Consider the following 22,853-nt stretch of genomic DNA (forward strand, 5'->3'; position numbering starts at 1 on the left):
CGAGCTGGAATACTGCTTCCTTGCCGGCACCATCCTAAAGGGAATAACTGAAGCCCATTAGTGACACAATAAAATCTGGCATGTCACTTCAAGCACAGCAAATGAGGAAAACAAAGCTCGCCCGCAGTCACACTGGTACAGCATAAATAGGTGCTCTTTCTGCGCTTACATCAAATTAGATCTTTCTTTTAACTTTAGAAACGAGCGGCTACACGTGGGCAGATTGCATTCCCTCCTGAACAGCACAAAGACTTTGCGGGTCTAATGGAAAGGCACAGGGAAAGGTGGGATGGGCACAGGTAGAAAGGGCTCGGAGCTGAAGGAATCCAGCAGCAAGGCCGTTTCCGCAACGCACAGAACTCCCCTTGCCTGGAACCAGGCTTTGCTTACAGGGCATCCAGAGCTGAGAATTAGCAATGAGCCTTCCTACAAGATAAATGTATTTTCCAGTTGTCTAAGTTTAGTTACCCAGCAGTTTAAGGGGCTCAGAATCAGTTACACACAAGAATAAAATGAACTTTATTTATGGCTCTCATGCACAGGGCAATTTAGTTTTTTAGATTAACACAAAAGCAAAAAGGGCATTGCTTCAAGTGAAGTATAACTGCGAAACACTGTTGGGTAAAAGCAAGTAAATTGCTATGAGAATTAAATATAGATCAACAAAGTCAATACTTAATTGTATAACTCAAGGTCTTTCATTTTAGATCTGATCTCTAATAGGAGGTACACTGTGTGCACAGTATTTCTTTTTGGTTATTATTTCAAACTTTATTGTGAAGGAAAACAATTTTCTAGGTTTTTCCCCATTTTAAAATTCTGTGCACGTCTCCATTTGCCTGTGCACCTTCAAGGTAATCGTGATCCCACAGAGCTCCCGTTTACTCGTTTAGATCCAGGCTTCACTAATTGAGATACTCTGTAGTGCCGTAACTGCTTTGTATTTATGAGGAGAGGGCTCTAAGTGGGAAACAGCAGTTGAAGCCACAGCTGCTTCTTGTAAAATAGGAGTGTTGAGATCCAGAGCAGTCTTCTCGACTGGGGAGATGCGGGTCTAATCAGAAACCGCTTCCCACTGAATTCGGCGGGGCTGCATGTCAGGTTCCCAGATTTCTGTGCTGTGCAACAAGGTGCCACGTGGACAGGGAGCAGCTTCCCTCAGCTGGCAGGACAGGAGGCGACGGCGGCCTCTCCGCAGGGAGGGAACAGCCTCCCCGTCCCATTTAGCCCAAGCGACGGGACCGGGGGTGGACAAGCGACGTTGCCCCGGCGCATCTTTCTTTAGCTTTGCCAAAGCGTCACGGCAAAGCAGAGCCTTGAACACCCAGCTGAGCCCTGCTCTCCCTCATCTATTGTCGGGAACTTTCATCTGTTCTCTGGACTGACAGTAAAACAGTTTTTGAAATAATGAGTCATTTTTTTTCCTGCTTGAGCAGAAATCCCATGATTGTTTTGTTGTAACAGACAATGACCTTTTCAAAGAAATGCCATCAGATTTTCAAGATAAACAGTAAGTCTCAATTTCTTTTCCCAGAAAAAAAAATGCATTGATATGAAGTATTTATAAGTTCATTAGTCTGTTCAGCAGTTTATGAGAAAACAATACAAACACAGGTAGTAAATAGCGTCCACACATGACATTATGGGGAATATAACAATGAAAACAAAACCCAAACTTGCTGGCTGTATTTAGGAACATAACAACCTCCAAACATACAGTAGTTTTGATGGTCCTGTTATTTAAATAAGTTACTGTAAAGGAAATAAACTTATTAGCATGAACTGTGTATGATTCACAGCTGCAGATGTGGACAAAACGGCTACTGCTTAATGAAGAGCTGATGGAGACGTTGAGACTTAGGTTATCTGTGGCTTGAATCCTTGTGTGGCTTGGAAGATAAAAGATATTTTTAGTGAATTGAGCCTTATGCTTTTAAAAGCACAATTTTCCTAACAGGACAAGACGACTATGTGCCTGCACATGACTAATGCCAAGAATTCTGTCTTCACCATTCAGCAACGCACATGGTTGTTGCATTGACAGGACACACTTTGACCTAAGTAGGTACCTACTAACCCTCTTTGAACGAGTGCATATTTCAATAAACCAGGAACTTCAGACCCCAGTTTCCAAGTCAGGTAGATCTAACTCCTTACTCTCTGCTCAGTTATGAGCTGAATATCACAAGTGAGACTCGTCATCATTAAGTGCCCTGGAATGGCCACGGTGCATCTACTATACCTGGGCAACGTTTATTTAAATCTAAATAAGAAAATATAATTCCAAGTGGATTTGCTTTGGAAAACGGTCACAGTGCAATATGCAGGTACTCAGTCAAGTGTGTTGAGGGGAGTTATTAAAAAGAAAAGCAATTAAAGACTGCTGCTTTCTCCAGAGGGCAATCGGGGCCTCGCGCTGTTCACGCTGGTGGAATCCCCAATTTTGCCTCTCGCAGAGGGGCTCTATTCCCTGGAAGCTTCGTGCAGTCACAGGCTCTCACAAGGGAAAAATATCCATGGTGAGAAAGGAGACTGAAATTCAGTTTTTAGAATCTGAGAGCATACAGGATACAACTAACATTTTAGGTTTTGGGGGGCTTTACTCCTGGAGGGAACTAAGTAACAAACTGGTTCAAAAAATCACGGTAAAACAAAAACTCAGGCTGAAAAGTGAGACTGTTGACAAGTTACTGAATTTGACTGAACCATTTGAAGTTCAATACTATTCCCTGATAGAATTACACTGAGGGTTATGTTGCCAGTGAAAACCTACTGCATGCTGGTGGAAACTATGTATTCCTAAGTAACTTTACTGTTTCGTTCTTCATCGGCTTTTATTTTACCTTTCGGCATTTAAGTATATGCAGGTTTGCCCTACTGAGGTGCTACCTTAACGAAAGTATGGCTGCTTTTTTCAGTAGAGCTGGACTTTGTAAAAATGGGGCTTCAATTTTAGCATAAATTAAAATTTTAGAAGTTTTTGATTTGAATATATACTTACACACAGAGTTAGAATTGAATGAAGAGGGGAAAATGCATAGCTCAAGAAAGATTATTGAGGTTTAAGAAAAGCAGGTCTTAAAGAGACGCATTCTATCCCACATTAGACATTAGCACAAAACAAACAAGCAAAAAAAAAAAAAAAACCCAGCCAACCAACCAAAATCCCAGGAACCCAAACCTCTCAAATGCAGTAAATGCAGGCTCATGCTCACACAACACATAATCTCAGTCTCATCTCAGCACAAACACATAATCTCAGTGACATTTTCAGCAATCAGGTCATTTTTCTGTATGGCCGAAACTACTCTCGCTCCTCTTCCCAAGCATTAGCTGTGTTCTCACCTGTCTATCACTCTCACCTTTGGCTTTTCGGAACAAGTCTATTTACTTTGGTAATTACACAGACATTTATCCCCGCTGAGTCCCCGCTCCCCGTCACGTCACCCGCACGCTGATGGAAAAGGAATTGCACTCAGGACGGCGCTGCAAATGGCAATCTGTGGCACGTAGTGATTTTTCAGCAGGCAGCCCTCTCTCTGGGTACAGAGGGTTCTCCCCAGGTGAGGCTGTGCATACCCAAAATACACGGGCGACCTAAAGGGCAAAAAGACGTGGGCCCCGCGACGTCCACGCGGCCTGCAGCCCCTTCAATCCTGCGTAGACGTAATCCCCCACGCTCCAAAACCGGCCTGTTCTATGCGCCGAGGAGGGCGTTTGGTCTTTGGTGTCTGCTGGAAGATTTGCACGGGCAGGAAGCAGTGTCAACACCCTCTAAAGTTTTAAGGATGAGTCATACGAGCCACTGAAACAACAGAGCGAGCTCCACAGCAAACAGTTTCCTCATTTTACCCTGCAGGGAAGTGGGCCAGACAACCACTCTGCCCACGCTGTCTGTCCAGGGTTTAGTCCCTCCTGTATCTCCAACAAAACAACTGGGTAGAGGGATGCAGAACACGATGCTGGTTCTGCATTTCCACCTGCCACCTCTTCAGCCACCCTCATGAGACAGGCGGGTTCAGAGCACGAGCTGCAGCGCTGAAGCATGTGCTGAAACTCATCCTCCATCAAACACAAGAAGACATTTATTTACACGCATCTATGGAAACTATTTATCCTTGCTGCAGGACAAAATATTTTGAGGGACAGAAGCACAAAAATCAGAGCAAAAGTTTCAACTAAAGGCAGCGGACCAAATTAAATAAAGGAGGAATCCTCTCTTGCAACTTTTAGTTTGTTTCGCTATACTTAGTCCTATCAATAGAGAGCCTGTAGCATAAGTCAGCTAGAAAATAAACGCTATGAAGGATGTTCCATTTTATGTGGTTTGAATTTGATTAGTGATTAGTCTTGGCGGTTTAAGCCACATGGGAGCAGTAATCAAGGTTTCTCCACTGCAGATCTGTAACAACTGCAAAACACTCTTGGCTCATGTCCCATAGTATGATAGGATATTAACCTAAAATCTAATTAATCTATGAATGAATTATGGTTCTAGAAATATACAGTATTATAATCAATTTTAAGTGAGTTCCTAACAGAAGATAAGATGAAGAAAAAGCTGTAAAATTACCAGAGGTTGATAAATTTTGTTTACTATGACTGATGATTTTTAGGGGGGATAATTTTACAATCCATCAAACTTTTGTCAGTTCAAGAATCATGCTGCCAAACGTTGCAGTAAATTAATTTTTAAATTTACATATTTATTAAAAATCTTATTGAAAACAGCAGGAAGTAAGCCCTGTTTGAATAATAAAATAACTTGTTATTCTACTGGAAAGGAAACAAAAAACAAACAACCTTCCATTAAGACCATTTTATAGTAAGGCAGTAATTATAAACTGCTGCATGAATTAGTTAACCAGACAATGCATTAAAAAGCCAGCCAAAAATTAATCAAGAATTAAAAAAAAATGCTGGAAAACAATCAAGTCAAAAAAAGATACAAGTTAAAAGTGGTGAAATTCATGGCTCGCCCTGGAGGGCTCCTGCTAGAAGGCGAACGGGAACCGCAGCAGCAGTGGGTGAAGGAGGGCAGCACTAACCTCCCTGCCCCCCTCCTTGCTCAGTGCCCTCGCCTGCCTCGTGCCACTGCGGTGCCGGGGAGCAGCCGTCCTTGTTTGGTCTATCCAGCACATCCCGTAGGGCTGAACATTAACGTGTGCCCCACAGCTGGGAGAATCCGCGTCTTCGGAGCATCGGGTAAAGCTGTCACCCGCTGGCAGAATGACTTGCCGGTGTCGCTGGTGACAGCACTGAGCAGGGAGACAGGCCGAGGTCACATTTAATAAATTAAGTCAATGGACTGAAAGATATCTTGATGGACAAAAATACAGATGGAATTAATCTCATATTTACCCATCAACACCAGGATAGAGTCCTGGCAGTGACCCAGCTGGATTAAGCCACAAGGAAATGAGCAGGACAAGACTACAGAAGGGAATACGCAATGCAGGTCAGGAGCAAACACAGGTAGGAGACGATGTTGTCTCGTCTCAGCCCTAAGGGATGATCAAAAAACATCTCTGTGAACCAGCAGGGAAATGCTGTGCTAGAAAAACCACTGCTGGAGATGCCAGTGAAGCTCCCATAGCCAGGAGATTCATAAAATGTTCAGCTTGTCTCAAAAAATTCAAGCACTAATATATATTTTGATGAGTAAACATATCAAAATGGGAAACTCTACTTATGTCTATGGCTTTAGTTTTGCTTGCTTTGTCCTTTGGAGGCTTCTGTTGCAGGTCAGGAGAGCCCCGAACCCATGGCCAGGGCCGGGAGGAGGCACTGGTGCTTGCAGATACTTGGAGAAGAGCCTAGTCCTGCAGCAGGAACACACGAGCGATGTGCGGGGCAGAGCCTGCCCTGTCCACCCTTCCCTTCCCTAGACCCAGGCGTTCCCTTCCCTTCCCAGGGTCCCAACAGGATCCAAAAGGCTGGGAGCGGGAATTCAGTGTGAGGAGCCTGGTGCTGTCCCCTGTCCTCATTGCAGGCTTCCCTACTGTGGCAGGATAACGCAGTATTTTTATGTATCCATTTTACTACAATTTGTGTATAAAGCCAGAAATGTCTAAGTGATGGATAGCCTGAGTGGATTTGCTGGACATATGATTTAAAAGATGTATTAACCTTAGCAACATGTGAGTGTTACTGCAGCACTAGCACTGCAAACTGTTGGAGATACTAGTAACATGGAACACGCTCCTACGCCTACAATAAAGATTATAATATTGTTAATAGAGCAGGCCACTAGGAGGACTAAAATACAACTAGAATTCATGCACACACTCGGCAGAGCTAAGAAGCACTCGTTCTGCTGGTGACCAAGTGTGCCATAAACAGCAAACTTGGACAAAAGTTTGGTGCAGGATGTGGCTGCGGATTTGCTCCCACGCTGGGAAAGCACCTGGTCAAGGGGCTGTGTCTGTGCTCTGCAGTTGCAGTGCAAGATCCGATCCTATGCTTGAGGGGAACATTAAATGATAATGATTATTTGCTTAGCCTTCCAAGACCTCAATGCAACCTGCTAGCACTACTGGATTAAATCCTGAGTGTAACTGGGGGTCTTGTTTATATTCTTTATTTAAAGGCAGAGAATTTAATAGCAAGAGATGTGTAGCAGCCAGCCAGAACATTATCTGATCTGCACAGTCCTGCACTGTAACTGCAAAGCTCTTTGTCACTGTTTGAATATTTAATTTTTTTCTTTGCTGCCGGAAAATTCTCCATGGAGAGACAGAGGCCTGTGTTGTTCTCTTCACTAGACAGCATCTGAAATGCAGTTCACCATACAGGACCTGGCATCTGAACCAGTACACGTGGTAGCTAATCAAATGTTTTGCACTGACTTCAGTAGACTTTGGATCAGACTCCTAATGCATTAGAGAGATAAATTATTTAACTTACTGAGTTCCCCTAGAAACAAAATATTGAGCTGCAAACAAAGCTAACAAACACCAAATGGGATACCATCTGCTGCAATGAGCAGAACACAACCAGTTCCCCCCATGCTTGATATTCTTCCAAAACACAATCTGAAATAGGTTTGTTAAACTCCCAGCTGACTCACAAAATTGGCTTAGCACAGGTTAGCAAATGCTGATGCCACCAGCAACAGCAGGCCAGACTCTGATATATCAATTGAAGTTGTCTCTGATTTTGTTTCTATTGGACTGCCCCGAGTAAGGGCTCTGCATTTCTTTCTGCACATCCTTCAACTCTGCAGATGCTTTGGAGAAGTTCTGTGGTCTCTATCCTAGGACCTGTGGGCAGTGACTAGTTCTGCTCCTGTGTACGTTCGGGTAGCAGTTATCCATATAAAGATGCATTCACAAATCCAGGTCCTCCTACCTGTTGACTTCCACACTCCATGCCATACATCTCCCCAGGGAACCAGGATATGGAAGCAAAAGAGACCCTATCTCCCACAGGAATGGCAGGAGCTCCATGAAACGCGGGCTGTGGAGCGTTCCCCGCTTCGTATGGAGGTTTTAGGCTGTGGTGGAGCACGAGGGAGTTCCTGAGCGCTGCAATGGGGACAGGACCCTGCCCAGCTAGTTGCACCGTGTGTGTAACTGGTGGCTTCCACCAGCACCAGGTCCCTTCCCCCTTAGCAAATACACGGAGCAGCCAGCGAGTCCTTACATAATGGGAGAGAAAACAGGAAAAACAGTATTTATCCTGCAGAACAGCTCAGGAAGACACATGCCTTCATACTGGAATCTCCTCTACAGCTGCAGAGTTTGTCTTCTACTATCAGCGCAAGGAGCGATGGAGCTCCCATAAGCCAGGAGAGCCTCCGCAGCCGATCCTGGTTTTCTCGGATAACGAGGAGAGCCGACTGCTCCGTGCTCATCGCCGCGCTGCTAACGACAGCCCAGCACCACGTCCATGCCTCTGCCGTCCAACTTATTTATAGAAATGCTGCACTGCTGACAAACTCGTTGGTACTGCTGCCCGTTACAGTGGTTATCAGCCACATGAAAAGGAAGGATGGTGTTCTAATAATAATAATAATAATAATAATAATAATAATAATAATAAAGCCTTTAAAGTTACCCAGGTGGTACAGTTTGGGCATTTTGCAGTTGCCAGTGCTCTAATAATATGGGAAATGCAATAAGGAAATAGGCTTAAAAGTGGAAAGAGTCTTATTATGGAATGACCTTAACTGTAAGATTGTAGGAACAGATCAAACTACATAGAGTTTGGCCTTTAAGCTACGCGAAAATGTCCATGAGGTTCCAGGACACGGAGCCCAAGTACAAACGTTGGATGCTACAGATCCAAGTCTCTCACGTAAAGGGAGAATATCTACATCAAATTTGGAACACCTACACAAACACCGTGACTTCCATGAGCTCCAGCTATGTGAACCTGTCAGAGACATCAGCAGAAGCTGCAGATTTCTCTTACCTTTGAAAACCCAGCAGCCAAAGTGTCTAGGTAAGAATTCAGGAACTGCCATGAGAAATGCACCATTACTGTAGGCAAACACTTACATGTTTAAATACTCAGCTGGGCAATGTATTCTTATTTAGCTCCTTCATTCCCACCCACTTCTGATTTACTCTTCATCCACGCAAATGCATCTGAGGCCTTGTTTTGCAGGGCACTTTCCGTGTCCCCAGCTTTCCGTAACTGCCATCCAGACAGGATGCAGGGCTTCCTATCAGGATGCCAGGGAAATCATTTTTACATGCTAGACTGCCAATTATTTAGATACCTCTTCGAATAATCACTTGGGTGGGTATTTATTGAGAACGGCACACAAGCAGTTAAGGGAAATTCTTAAGGCTACAGTTTTCGATCATATCCAGAAGTTTTATATTACCGATCCAGCAAAGACTGGAGGAACGCGGAGCAGAAGGGCTGTGCCTGGGAGCGGAGCTGCCGGGATGTATCGCAGTGATGGTTATGGAAGACGCTTAAACCATACGGCTAAATCACATAAACTTCCCAAATAATCTGTGTCACTTACTGCTCTTAGGTCTGCTAAATCCCGTGTTTGTTTCTTTTACCAAATACTAACATTGTTCTCCATTAAAATAATACGGATGGAGCATTCATCCATATGGAATTCATGCATCAAGGACTGAATATATGGTAAAAATAAAATGTTTCACTTTGGGACTTCCTACAAATTAGAGTGTTTGGGTTCACAAAATATATTTAACTAATATTTTTCATCAGGAGGTAGAAAATCTGGCTGTCATAGTGCATAAAATCCAATATAACTTTTCCATTAAATAAAAGGTGAATTACTTCGGGGAGATGAAAATAGCTGGTGGAATAAGCCAGAAACAACTTCAAAATATTTGAATATGATTTTTGCAGATGTTTGACATAAACTTTGCTTTCTTTTTTGTATGTTGATCAGGATAGTATCTCCTGTGTATGTATAAAAAGAAAAAGCATGCTCTTAAAAAAAAACGGGAATAATTTCCTAGTACGTTTTGTTCTGCCACAGTTCCCACTAGTATCAACGGTGCAACTTTTCCCTCACGTACTCTGCTGAGAATATAACTCTCATATTAAGAGATCTGTCATTTCCTTCTCCTCTGTTCACAATGTTTGAGTGCATTATGCAAAAAAACACATCACTATTAGAGATGAAGAAGGCCAGTTTCAGATGGAAAAATAATTCACAAAACTATTGTAGCATTTTTCTTCTCAATTAACTGAGCTGATAGATGATCCTCTGAGTCAAAAGATTTTCCACTTTCAGAAAACCGAGAGCTCTTGAGCACCTCATGTGCCCTACTGCTCTTATCTTGATCAAGTCAATCCAGTGTTTATTGTATTTATTTTTAATTCATTTTTTACCTTTTCCTTTTATTACTAACATCATTTCCACTATTACAACAACTACATTACCTTACAAGCTCACTTATATTTTTCATTTGCTGCTATTAATGCGCCCTGAATTCCATTTGGGCCTACGCAATTATTCTGGTATTTCAGTTTGGCACGGAGGAAACGGAACCCAAAGCTTCATCTCCAAAGAGGGGGAGCGGGAGAGGCTCTGGTTACAAACACCAGGAACATTCGTGGCTGCAAATCACAGGAGCTCCATCTGCCAAACCTGCGGAAAACGGGGAACCAAGCGCAGCCCCGTCCCTTCTCCCAGGCTCCATGAGGACCATTCCTGGCTCCATCAGGACCATTCCTGGCTCCATCCGGACGAGCCTTGCGCTCTGCTCGCAGCCGGTGCTGCGCTGCGCCAAGCTCCTCGCCGATACCCACACAGCTGAACGTTGCCACCTACCCATTCCCACAAATACCCAGGACAAATGTAAGATGGAGAGAAGCCTTCCACCAGCTGGAGGGCTGGCCAGGATGGGCTTTGGCGGCATGGTGCTAAAATTGCAGAGCCCCTTCAGTGTCAGAAACACGGCGAAAGTTAAAACTGCAAGGTTTTCTAGGGTGTGTTTTTCTTATAAAAAGCACTAGCAAAACATTTTATTTTTTTTAATTGGTCATCTCTGACTCTCGAATGGCCTTTTGCCTTGTTCTGGCTGTCTAAAAAGCGTAATAAAGCTATGGTGGATGCTGTTGTCCTTGCTGCTGGACCACCTCCATGCTGCTTCTCCAAAACTCTCAGCAGTGTAAGAAGCCCCAGCTGCTTCAGCAAAAGGAATGGGGAGAGAAATGAGTCTCTGTAACTGCAGCTTTTTATTGCTGCCAAGCTAGCACCTCGGGCTAACTGTAAGAGTGTTCTCCCACACTACACAACATTTCTTTTAAATGATACACGTCAAGCGAGACTGTGGTCCCAGGAGATGCCTGGCAGCCTTCAAATTGCTTGTTTTGCAATCTCTCCTCTTTTCTTTTTGGAGGCAGCTTTGATGGCAAGACACTAGAAAAAATAAGGTCTGATTAGGTGTGTTAGACTGTGGCAGATCTCGGAATGCGAATGTACCCTGTGGAGGGGAAAAAAATCATGTAGAGACATGGGATTTGTTGATGTCTGGAGACATCCTAGCCTAATTTAATATTTTCCCACACTCACTTGAATCAGACTTGTGGCTAGAAAAAATATTAATTCTGTAATACTCCTATGCGTGGTATGGTAAACTCTGTTTTCTTACCAGACTGTGCTCCTGTGTCAAAGGAGTTGCCAAATACTCCTAGGAGAGTCCCCTGACAATAGATCCTGCATCAGCTCGGGTAATTACTCAGCCTTTGCTGTGGTGGGTGAGTGCTGCATGGCCCCTCGGAAACCTTGGGTTACACAGGACGGAAGCCACAGAACCCATCTCAGGGAGTTGTTGAGCCCTACGTGGATCCAGGAGCCTGCTGTGCCATTTCCCCCTCTCTGTAAAGCTGCCCTCCTCAAAACCACTCTGGGATCTTTCATAGCCACCCTGAGCCAACATGATCTCATGTTTGAAGATCGATACCAAGGCATAAATACAGTAAATGTCATTCTCAGTGGCGAGGAGGATGACAGGATACCTGATCCTGACTGAATTTGTATCTGTGTTTCTAGGGATGCTTCAGCTAATGTTGACATGAATAAACCAGCTCCCTAAACCTATGCAATCATCTGGTACACCAATTCCTTACATGAAATAAAAGTATTTACCCTAAACCACAACAGCCAGGTGAGATTCATCCCCATTTATTTGCACTTTTTGCAAACCATGTTGTTCCTCATCTACAGACAGCGACGCCCGGGTCCTGTGGGGAAGCCATGAGCCGGGCACGAGCGGGGGCTGCGCCAGCGGCACCACCGCCGACCTGGGTCTGTCCCCACAGCGGCACCGTCACGGGATACTCGGTGCTCACCCGTGCATAGAGGGGCAGTTTCCCCTCAGGGCGCTGCCCGAGCTGCCTTTCCCCGCTCCCCACACTATCACACTCGCGGCAAGACGCATCCTGCCGACCTCGGGATGGCAGATGGGCGCCCGCTGCAAGCTGGCCCTGTAGTCAAGGCCGAGAGGGAGGCAGTTTCATGGGTCAACATCTCTGTCCTGCTTTAAATCCTTAAGATGCAGCTGGTGCCCAAGTGGTAACAGGACCCAAATCTTTATCGCAGGCCTTTTCACATGAGATAAGCAGAACCCTCCTTACACTATCTGGTTGGTGGAAGACTTAGGTCCTTGTGAACGCACGGTGCACGCCGTCCCCCCGAAACAAATCTGCTTTAGTACCTGTGCTCTGACTACTGCTGTGCTGTAACACCGCAATTTCACAGCAAGCTCCAAAATCTACTTGGGTTGCAAGACACGGTGACACGAGCATCGCATCTCCCTCCTGAAGCACCCGCACGTCCCCCGCCAACGCTGCTGTGCCAAGGAGGAGCCACGGGGCAACTGAGCCTGCAGCGAAGCTGCTGACCGGGTTCACACTGCGACCGTGAGCAAAAGCTCCCATTTCTCGTGTACATCTTCGTAACCGAGGGAAAGCAACAGGATTTAGAAACTGGTAGTTTCTAAACCTTGAAGGATCTGTAAAGGATCTTTAAAGTGTTCATCAAGTCATGCCTTGAAATAAGAAAGTCTGGATGATGAGTCGAGTGGAATAATAGCTAGGGATAAAAGGAAGGACAAAGCTGTATTACAAAAACTACGGGGTAGTTGGTAAGGTTAGAGAGGAAAAGTCATTCTTCAGGATGTTTTGTGACTGAAGGGATGATTAAGTAATAAAATCTTTGACTCAGTTCCTTCTCCATGGGAACAAATGAAGACAATGAAGTCTTGAATCACTTCTCATTTAATCATATGTTCATCAATAATTATTAAAAAAAATCCTTGGGCTTTTGGACTCTAACAAGCAAATTAATTAACATATGAAATTATTTTTCACTGCGAAAATGCAGTAGCGACCATGATGTCCACAAACTGTTCAAGGCACAACCAGTTATTGCTACAAGCCAGAGAAGTGGCTGTTTCCTCTTGGCCTCACTGAAATCTCACTGCCCAGGCGCCTGCCCAAGGCAAAACAATGGTGGGCTCAGGTGCTGCACATATTTTATTGCATCTGAGAAGTCACCGTTTAATTAAAATTAATTTAATTGATTATTATATATAAAAATAATTGTGTTTCCAGTTTTGGAAATCCTCTAGGAGGAAAAAATATACCATGGCCTTTAATTAAATGCAAGTTCCGTATCCATGACTCAATGTGCTTTATTCCTTGCTTCGAAACTGTGATTTGTTTTTCTTGCCCGAAACGCAGCAGTTTACAAAAGTACGACGTTATTTTCAGAACATGCTTCCCCAGTCAACATCAATGTATCACCCAGTGTGCTGTAGTGCAAGGCAGCTTAACCAGGACACCCTTCAAGATTCGGCAGACATAAAAACTGGGAGCAATAAATATTTTCGCCAGCCTGCCCAGCGGCGTGCCCACCTTCACGGCCGCTGCCCACCGACCGCCTTCCCTTCTGAACCCTTCTGTGCAGCACTTTTTGGGCTGATAAAACTGCTTGTCGTGTGCATGCTTTGGGGATTAACCCTGGTGAACATGTTTGTGGAGAGGGGGAGTACTGTGGGGACAGTAAATCGGGGTTAACAGAGCATCTCGTTAGAGCCCCCAGTCTGACACCACCACTTGCTGGTGCCCATGGGCCAATGTCACGGATCCAGCACAAGCAGAAGAAGCCGCTTCCCCGAGCACAGGAAGCTCATTCTGTCCAGCAGGACACTTGCCTTTTTTTTTTTAAGGTTTCACACACACCATTCTGGAACTGAATTCTAAGCACGTAGCATTTTCTCTTCCAAAATGCCAAATATTATGGACGAAAACTGCTCTTTTTTTTCCCCTCAAAATTTGTCTGCTGGCCATAAGTTTCTGATGTCCCCCCTTTTTTTGTGTGCAATGTTCCAGATCACACACAGACTGGCGATCTTCTTGGGTTGGACAAATTACAGCTGAGAAAAATCTGCTGTGCTGGTTCAAACAAGTTGTTGGTGGCAACCTGCTCTTCATGGTCGCTGCTCCTCATTTGTCATTCTGGAAAGCTTAACACTAATAAGCAAATCTCCAGTGCTTTATTGAGCTTTCACTGTTCACCGAGAGGCAATACTGGTTGGAGAGCTATTTCAAATCCTCAAAAAGTAATCTCAAAAGCCCCCCAACCTAATGCATGACAAATGCAAGTGCTGAGCATACCTGTTACCTTCTCATTTAATAATGGATTTTTACACGGACTCTACAGCTATTTTAACAAGTTTTATTTAAGTTTTAGTGCTGATTGGGCACTCTACAAAGATCTGTCACGTATAAGAAATGCACTAGAAGAATAAATTAAAAACAAATGCAATTCTTAGCCACTTCTCTGTAATGAAATCCAATCTAATTGCTGTGTTAATAGCAAGAGACTTTGCCCTTGAAAAGGCAGAACTGAATATATATATGTTGCTTGAGAAGGCAGAACTGAAGTATATGTATGTTGCTGTATATGTGTGTGTGTGTATAAAGTTTATCTTGTCAGCATGAGCTGTGGATTTCTAAATGTACAAGAGGAGGAATTCAGGGGATGCTCAGGTGATTCTTCTCCGATCTGTCCTTTTTTAATACTGTTCTGCTACCTTTTTTTCCCCCTATTCTTCCCAACTCTGAAGCCAGACTCTTTACCTTTTGCTCTCTAATACAACTCAAAACATATTCAACATGAGTCGCGATCCAGGCACTAGCGAAATCTGGTTGACTGGGCAAGGAGGCAGGTACCTTTCAGCATTTTCCTTCCTTTTGAAGCTGGGGAGTCAGTTTTATGAGCAGTCAGGCAGGGCTTTCCCACCGGTGGGGCTGGGACAAACAGGGGCACTGCCAGTTTGCTCCCCACACCCCTGTGCACGTTTGGCCCTGACGGCTGCAGGCCCCAGCTCTGGGGAAGGGAATGGTCATCTCTGCCAAAGACTGGGGTCTGGGAAGAGATTAAATTACATTTTTCTTTCCTTTTTTTGTGTTTTTTTGTTTGTTTTGTTTTTGATCTATACCAGGGTGCTGCAAGCAGCAGCTCATTTGTTATTTTCTTCTACCACCCTTGTCTATACTGTAACATACCCCACATGTGCTCAGTACCACACAGTGCAGTAAAAGAACTTATATTCCAGAATAAAAAAGAAGAGTCAGGGAAAGAGATTTAAAATATAGGCAGAATGATTGCAGTGGATCATGGCTGGAGGCTCTATTGTCAAGCAAAATAGAAAAGCCTTGTTAGAGCTTGTTTAAAACCCCCAAACCAGCAGCTCCAGACCCAACACGGAGCACTTTGCCGCACACTTTTCACCGACTTTCACAGCACGATTCCATTTGAATTTGCAGCCACTCTGCTTCAGTCCCTTACTGCAAGTGCTGCTGAACATACCAGCTGTCTGTGTGCCAAAGAGCAGCCACACAGTTAAATTCTGTGTTTTCTTGCTAACCTGAATTTCAACTGCCCTCTTATGCGAGAGTGCTAGCGCTAGCCTGTCTTCCCTTGTTAATTTTAGAAGTCTTAATCTACAACAGATGTGTATCAGAAGGCGACACTCTGAAAAATATTTAGCTCTTTACTCTTCTGCAGGTCATACAGTTTCTTTCAGGTCTTCCTGGATTCAGTAAAATACAATTGAGTATAAATAAATAAACAAATAAAATAATAAAATAATTAAAAATGAAATAAATAATCAAGAAGGGAATGAGAAGCAATGTCATAAAAGTCACAGTAACTCACATGGGGCCTCTCCTTGGCCTTGCTCTCTTTACTGGAAGCTCCGCTGAGCTGCTCAATCAGACTGTAATGGGCCAAGTGTTCGGGTCCCTCCTCTCCAAAATGGCCATAGAGACTGTGCTGGTATAAATCCAAGATTGACATGGGGTTCCCCAGAAAAGCCGTTCTCTGACTTTGTTTTTCTTGACCAGCTGTAAGAGATATTAAAAATAATATCATCATGTAATCTTTACACTTTTCAAAATGTATTTCGAGTGCTTTTAAGGCATCTGAAATTTTACAGTAATAAAGGCATTAAAATACTATCTCCTAACTCTCCAGTTAACACAGGTAGAGGCTTATACCTCCCATTCAAGGTGATGAAGATGGCAATTTCTGTCTTTTGGAATCACTAGTGATTATTAAATTGGGAGGATCTTTCTATTTACATTTTGCTGTAAGTTTTTGTACTTCTCTCTCAAAAGCCTTACCGGGCAGATGTGTTGAGTTCCTTTAGCACCTCTTTTGGTCTGTTTTTGAAAATTCTTTTCTTTTCACTGCATTTTTTGATACGAAACAATAGCGTAAAATATGCATGAACAAGATAAGAAACAGGCACTATGCAATCGTTATAGATCATGCTGGAATTCAAAAAAAAAAAAAAGAGTAAAAGCTCAGCCTCCAAAGACCAATGCTCAACACTCATACTAAAGATCCAAACAAAACAAAAGAAAATTCCTGCATCTTCAAGAACCAGCACAGGGGAGAGAGATTTGCTTCCTTCTTCTCTCCTCATACTACACAAACTTCAACTCTACCCTTCGACTTGGAGCACTGGAAGAGCTCCTGGCTCCAGTGCCTCCAGCAGAACTGCACTGGGATAAAATCCTTGAGGAATCCGAATCAAAATATTCTCAAGGCTGAATCAGGAGAACCTGGAATACTTGGTTTATTCCCCACTACTTTAGTGACTTCCTAATGTTGGCCAATGTTCTGGGAATCTCTTGTAAAGCCCAGCAAACCAGTGAAGGGCTTATCAGGGACCTCAAGTGGCACCAGGCAGGGAGCCTCCCAGCTGTGCAGCTGCCTGCTCGGAAATGGAAAAGGAAAATAACTTTGTTTTAACTTTGCAACAGAAAATTCACAGAAAGCGCCACAGCAGAAAGTTCATTAATGTTCTGGAGACTCATCTAACACAACAATCTGTGCATACAAAAACATTCTCCGTGCCTTGCTTTGCTGCAGTCCCTGCCTCAGCCTCCTGTGGATGTTTTGAGGTTATATCGCTTGTGTGCATAAAGAAATGGAGATCTCTGAAAACAGGATGGAATAAAGTATTGTTATTAATATGACATGGGAATTGCATTAATGGAGCAAAAAGCAGAAATCCTGATCCTAAAGGCATTACCATGGCAGAAATACTTTTGCAATAATACTTCATAATTGTCTTTTTGTTTGTATTAAACAGAAATTTAAATATATGAATTTAAGTATATTAATTTAGTAACTTAGTTGGGCATATATACTAAATAGTGGTTTGCTCAATAAAGTGATGGCCTCAAAACATGTTTAGACATCACTTAACTTGGAACCAACTTTCATTTAATGCAACAGCTTACACGATTACCATGATGACTCTCTTTTTTTTTTTTTTTGCAAATTGTAATCAATAAAGAAAGAATTGCCTATCTACCTCCAAGACAAAACACATTTCTCTTGTATTAGAGAATGATTTGCAAGAAGTATCGAAAGTGTTTATTAGCCAAGTTAAATTACCTGCAACATTTCATACAGATTAAAAATTCAAAGTTACAGGAGCAATGCAAATAAATGGTCCTGGCTTCTTACCTTGTTCTCTCTGTGGGGACTTATATAAAATGGATTATCTCTGAAAATGCCAAATGTTTAAGTCAAGCTCCCAGGAGACGCTGAAGTGCATGGTAAGTGTGTCTACAGTATCTGTCTGTCCAGGGTGTTTTTAACGCATTCCTCACAGCAGCAGCTGCCCCAGGTGCTCATCTCTACCAGGTCGAGCTCTCCGCAGCGCCGAGGGGCACCGCGAATCCTCCGACTCGCCGAAACGCTGCTAAAGCTCTCGGGGCTTCGGCGGTGCCAAGACCTGGCGCTGGCCTCCGCACTCGCCAGGATTTATCACCCGCGGCTGCTTAGCCGGGCAGGGGGACGCGCGCTGCAGCGAAGGGCAGCGGCAGCGTGGCATGGCCAAGAGGAGACAGCAATTTCTTGGGTTATTACACACACAGAAAGCTTTCATCTACCCGAACTCAGTAAACTCCAAGTGGCCATCGATTCTTGCAAAAAAAGTGTGGCACTTGAAAAGGGCAACATATAGGAAGGAGGTTGACAGGGTCTTCCCTATAGCATCAAAACCAAAGCAATTTTGATGCAGAAGCTAGAAAGCTATGGCTTTGCACTGGGTTGTTTCAATCTGCTCATATAATCAAAAAAAAAAAGTTTACATTAATCTTTTAAATTTTGTACTAATGTAATGGGAGACTGTTGCACTGCAAGGATTTATGCATAAAATCCTATAGGTTAAGCTAGCAAAAGCAGCTGAAGAGAGGAAAAAAGGTGTAACACGTGGAATAAAAGGCACATAATGGAAGGTTAAAAAGTGGAAATTCTGCAGACACTGTCCAATGAAGAACACTACCTGCCGCAGTCAGCATGGAGATGAAGGATACACATTTCTCATGCACATAATTTCAATTACCTTGTTTGTTGCTCTTTGTTAACTCCGCTAACTTGTGTCCTGCAGCTCTAAAATAGTTTGTTTCATAGTCTGGCTCCGTCTCGGCGTCACTGCTGCTGGCAGAGTAAGTGCACAGCCTCAGAGCTCGGTCCTGCACGAGTAACGGGGTTGCAATCACTCACATGAGCCACATACATCAGAACAGCGCGGACGGTGATATTAGCAATAGAACATTTTATATTCATCAGGCAGTGTAAACACAGTTTAAGTGGTGAGAACTCTGTTTTACCAGTATAACTAATTGCTTATCCCTCGGTAAATACTCATCAGATCCACCTGCTTTTTTCAGATAATTTAATCCACCAAGCTCAAGCTTAAAACCTCTCAAGCATCAGCAGTATTTGGAGGGATTTGGAAGGTGCAAGATGCTCACACAGCACCCAAAGGTCTGAAGCAATGCCAGAAATTCTGCAGGCAACCAGTGAGGGTGACCAGTGGACGGGACTTGCACTTTCCATACCGAGCATTAACTCTTAAATTCAGCCCAAATTCATGCCCCCTGGTCCTGGCATCTAGGTTACAGTAATGAAAAGCCCTTAATCCCCAGATGATTCCTCACCCTGAAGGCTTTTGCTCTGGGAGCAAAGAGGATGGCTGGTCCTGACAGGTTCCCCCCCAAGAAGGACTCGAGCATCTCTGGAGCAGCCACTCGGTAGAAAAAAACCCAGAAAACGGGGGTGGGCAAGCTAAGGCTGAGACTGAGTTAGTGCCTTGCGGGTTAAAGGTACAAATGGCACCAAATACCTAATCCAAATTGCCTAACGAGAGGCACCAAGCAGTTTCTTTGTTTCTCTCCAAAACACCCAGAGCGTGGGCTCTACAAAAAAGCCACATGAAACTGCAGTGGAGAAGGCAGACATGCAGAACAGTTAAGCAATTTTTTAAGGCTCTCGTAATGCCAGGCTTAGTAGCTGGCAGCCTGAGCGCTTCCTTGCCGCGATGCCCCCTTTCCTGAGTACTTCTCCCTTCCCTTTGCCAACCTGCCCGTCCTCAGCTTCTCCCAGGGCTTGGCAGCCTGGCACTGCTGTGGGTTAACAGCTTGGTGGTGCCTTTTATGCATGCATATGTGTTTGCCTATTTATTCTTTCCTGCAGTTTTCAGATTCAAGATTGAAGGAACAAGATTGAAGGACCAGATTCAAGACTGAAGGAAGGATTAACCAAAAACACTCAGAAAAAATGTAAGAATATTTTCCTTTTCATGCTGCTTCATAGCACAGCTGCTCCAAGCCTGCTACTGTGCAGCTGTGCGGAGAAGGAAACCAGACCTGGGAAAAAAAAAACAGATCCGAGTCTCTAAAAGCCAGCAAGCAAACGGAATCAAGTTTCCTAAAGTGACAAACTGGCCGAAGCTCCTCCATTTCCATGTTCATGCAGGACCTGGGAGAATATTGAGTACAACATGTTTGTAAAGTGTGTGCACGAGGGACCTTTGGGTACTGGATTATTATTAATAAATAATGAGATTGCTGATGAAGGGGGATAAAGCAAATGCAGTTATGAGATTGTTAATCACTCTTTTCACTGTATCAGAAACATCCACTGTTTCTGGTTCCTTCTGCTACAGCACCTCTCTCCTTTAACAGACGATGCCCCTTCATTCATACCTGTGTTTGAGTCGTTCTCTTGCTGGTCCAGTCTGGAAGAGCCTCCCCATTTTCAACAGTTTCTTCACAATGCTCGAATGTGGCAGCAGTCTCGGAGCTCGGTTCACGACTATTTTGTTTTCCAAAGTTAACAATTCCTGCATTAAGAGACTTACTTTAGCTGTGGGTCTCATCGGCATTTTACTGATGGCATGTCAGTCATAATTCAGTAGAAAACAGGGGCAAGTTGTGATAATTTTACTACATCAACTACTACATCAGTGTTCAAAGCAACTGTTTGCTTATTAAGGTAACTTCAGGACTTTTCATGGCAGGAGTTGATCCAAAGCCCTTTCCATTTAACAAGCAAACAGGAAGGCACAGTTTTAAATCCCTCTATTAGATTCTAAAAAATATCTGCTTTCAAATAAACAATATTCAAAAACTATTTCAAGGCACTGCAGAATCTGTTTAGCTATTTTACATTCTCAGAGAGAGAACACTCTGCTAACATAAATATAATTAGGAGCACCTTTCCAGCAGAAATTCTCAATCAGCTCATCTTTCTACTTGCTATACTGGCACTATGGAAAATCAAAACATCAAAGAAGATGTATGGTGCATGTGAAACAAAATGATAATTGTAATTTGGATGAAAAAGTGAGGGAGCAGCAAAGAAATGAAAATGAAATGAAAATATTCTGGTAAAGTATGAGTTGACCCCACCATCTGATGTATACAGCTTTTTTTTTAAGTATCTCTTCATAACAATTTAATTAAGATACAAACCCTACAAGGTTGGTGCTGTGAGTATTAGCATTAAGCTCAGAACCATCTTACTGCCACTGACTTCTTATGAAGCAATTCCGTGCTTGCAGTTTCTATTCAATTTGTTATAATGACAGTGTTTAATCATGGAGTCTACCCTATAGCGCACTGCTGAATGGAGGTCACACATGTGGCTATTCAAGCATATAGCATACAATCTATAACCACGATTTCTCTGCTGAATCCTTCTTAGCTCTACCATTAATTAACAGTACGTTTATTTTAAAATATTGCAAGTACTAAAATATCTTTTATTTTGCTTGGATTTGAAAGAGCAGGGAGTCTCAATGAAGCATACAATGCGTGTTTGCAGTCCATTATACCACTGCAAAACTGCACTGGGAATATTGCTAAATCAACTAACTTCTAAGGAGTTTAATTAGAATCCTTCTCTTACACCGCTTATGAATGTATAAAATAGGTTTATTCCCTTCCAGGCTCAATTTATACATCTGCTTATTAGCAGAACACATATTTGACCGCCTTAAACTAAGCTGAAACTTGATATTTAACCTCACATGTTAATTACATGGATCCTCTCTTGGAGCTAGAGAGACAGGGATTTATGCAAGTTAAACACAAGTTTTATAAGAGCAACAAATGCTTACGTTGGCAAAGGGCTGACAACTTTTACCTTGAAGCTAAATCCTGCCAGAAAGCACTGTTGAGAGGAAGGTTTCTTCACAGTTACGTCTCCCTTTGGAATAGAAGTTGTCTGGGGGGTGAGAGCCTCTGCGTCTGCATTTATTCAGCTACTCGTAACTTGAGAGCAGCTCTTGCATTAATGTAACACCAATAAATAAATGACATTGCATTGGACGAGGTAAAAAGTACTTTTCCCCATTAAACTGATTACTTTTACTCAGGTTTGTAACATTTTTACCATTGGAATATGAAAATCAGTCTGTTACAGATATAAATGCTATATGTAATCACTTCTGTTGTTATTGACACATACATTAGGGACTTGAAAACCTTAAAAAATGCATGCAGCTGCTCAGCGTGCATTTATAACGATTTGAATAGACTTCAATAGAACTATTTACCAATGTAAAGTTATTTGCTGGTGTTTTTCTGGATTAGTGCCTTTACTGCTTTGTCAGCTTTTGTTTTACAGTTTATAGTAAATGCACACTCTACGGATAAACGACAATAAGTTGCTTTATGTTTGTATATTTAAATAATTTGTAGGATGCAGGAAAGCAGCAAGAGTCTCGCTCGAGGTCAAGGCCGTAGAGTCCGTGGGACCGAATTCCTGCAGAGGCCAGCGGAGTCCATAGCCTGAGTCTAGTTTGAGAAGACTTTATGACCGGGTCTTTTCGTAATGCCACAACGTGCTTATGCACTTTGGGGCCAAGTCAGATCCTGGATACAGCTGACCACCTGCCTTCCCATTCCAGTTCAATTCCAAGGCTTGCATGTTTTTTTTTTCTTGAGAGAAGGAGTTAAGCACTTACCACGTTTTTCCTGCTGGGTTACAGATAAGCGCTCTGCGCGACAACAGGTCACAAACTTGTTAACCTAATGCTTCAGATCACGACTATTTTCTGCTCTGCATTTATTTAGCATTCCTGTTATCAACTGCCATTCTCACAAGAGCGCTAACCAGGACAGATGTGAGGGCAGCAATAGCCTTAAGTTTCTTGAGGCAATTAGCACTTTACCTGAGGAAGCCGGTTTGGGGAGGCGACTCTGGGAAGGCCGCCCGCCCTGGGCGCTCATGGCCGGATCCGATGTGGAGTGACTGATGGCGCTTCCCGCCGCGTCCTGGCTCCTGGCACTCAAAGGCACTTCTCGCTCCAGGGTTTTGGCTTTTGCCGAAGGAGCAGAGAGGAGAACCTGCTCCGGTGCTTCCGCGTCCGCAGCAGGCTCCTGCCTGGTGAGGTGCCGCCCGGCCGCGCGGGCCCCGGCGTCCGGCAGCGGGAAGGTGCCGATCCCGCTGTCCAGGGTCCTCATCTGGCAGCCAGACCCTGCAGCACAGGAAAAGCGGGTGACGGCGGGTGCCCCAGGGGCTCGCTGGCCTTTAGGGA

General features: G+C 43.6%; 1 protein-coding gene across 1 annotated transcript in view; it reads right to left on the reverse strand.

Annotated features, from left to right (window-relative positions):
* The window catches only part of NCKAP5 (NCK associated protein 5), a 322,734-nt gene that overhangs the window by 4,405 nt on the left and 295,476 nt on the right, over positions 1–22,853 (reverse strand). The window contains exons 16-19 of the mRNA XM_088521803.1: positions 22,488–22,793; positions 20,017–20,153; positions 18,372–18,501; positions 15,665–15,852 (exon numbers count right to left, since the gene is read on the reverse strand). Of these exons, the coding sequence (XP_088377929.1) occupies positions 15,665–15,852; positions 18,372–18,501; positions 20,017–20,153; positions 22,488–22,793 (761 nt within the window). The remainder of the gene's footprint in view (positions 1–15,664; positions 15,853–18,371; positions 18,502–20,016; positions 20,154–22,487; positions 22,794–22,853) is intronic.

Source organism: Tinamus guttatus, unplaced genomic scaffold (genome assembly GCF_059628265.1).
Source record: "Tinamus guttatus ecotype Peru unplaced genomic scaffold, ASM5962826v1 Tinamus_guttatus_pri_ptg000133l, whole genome shotgun sequence".
Lineage (NCBI taxonomy): Eukaryota > Metazoa > Chordata > Aves > Tinamiformes > Tinamidae > Tinamus > Tinamus guttatus.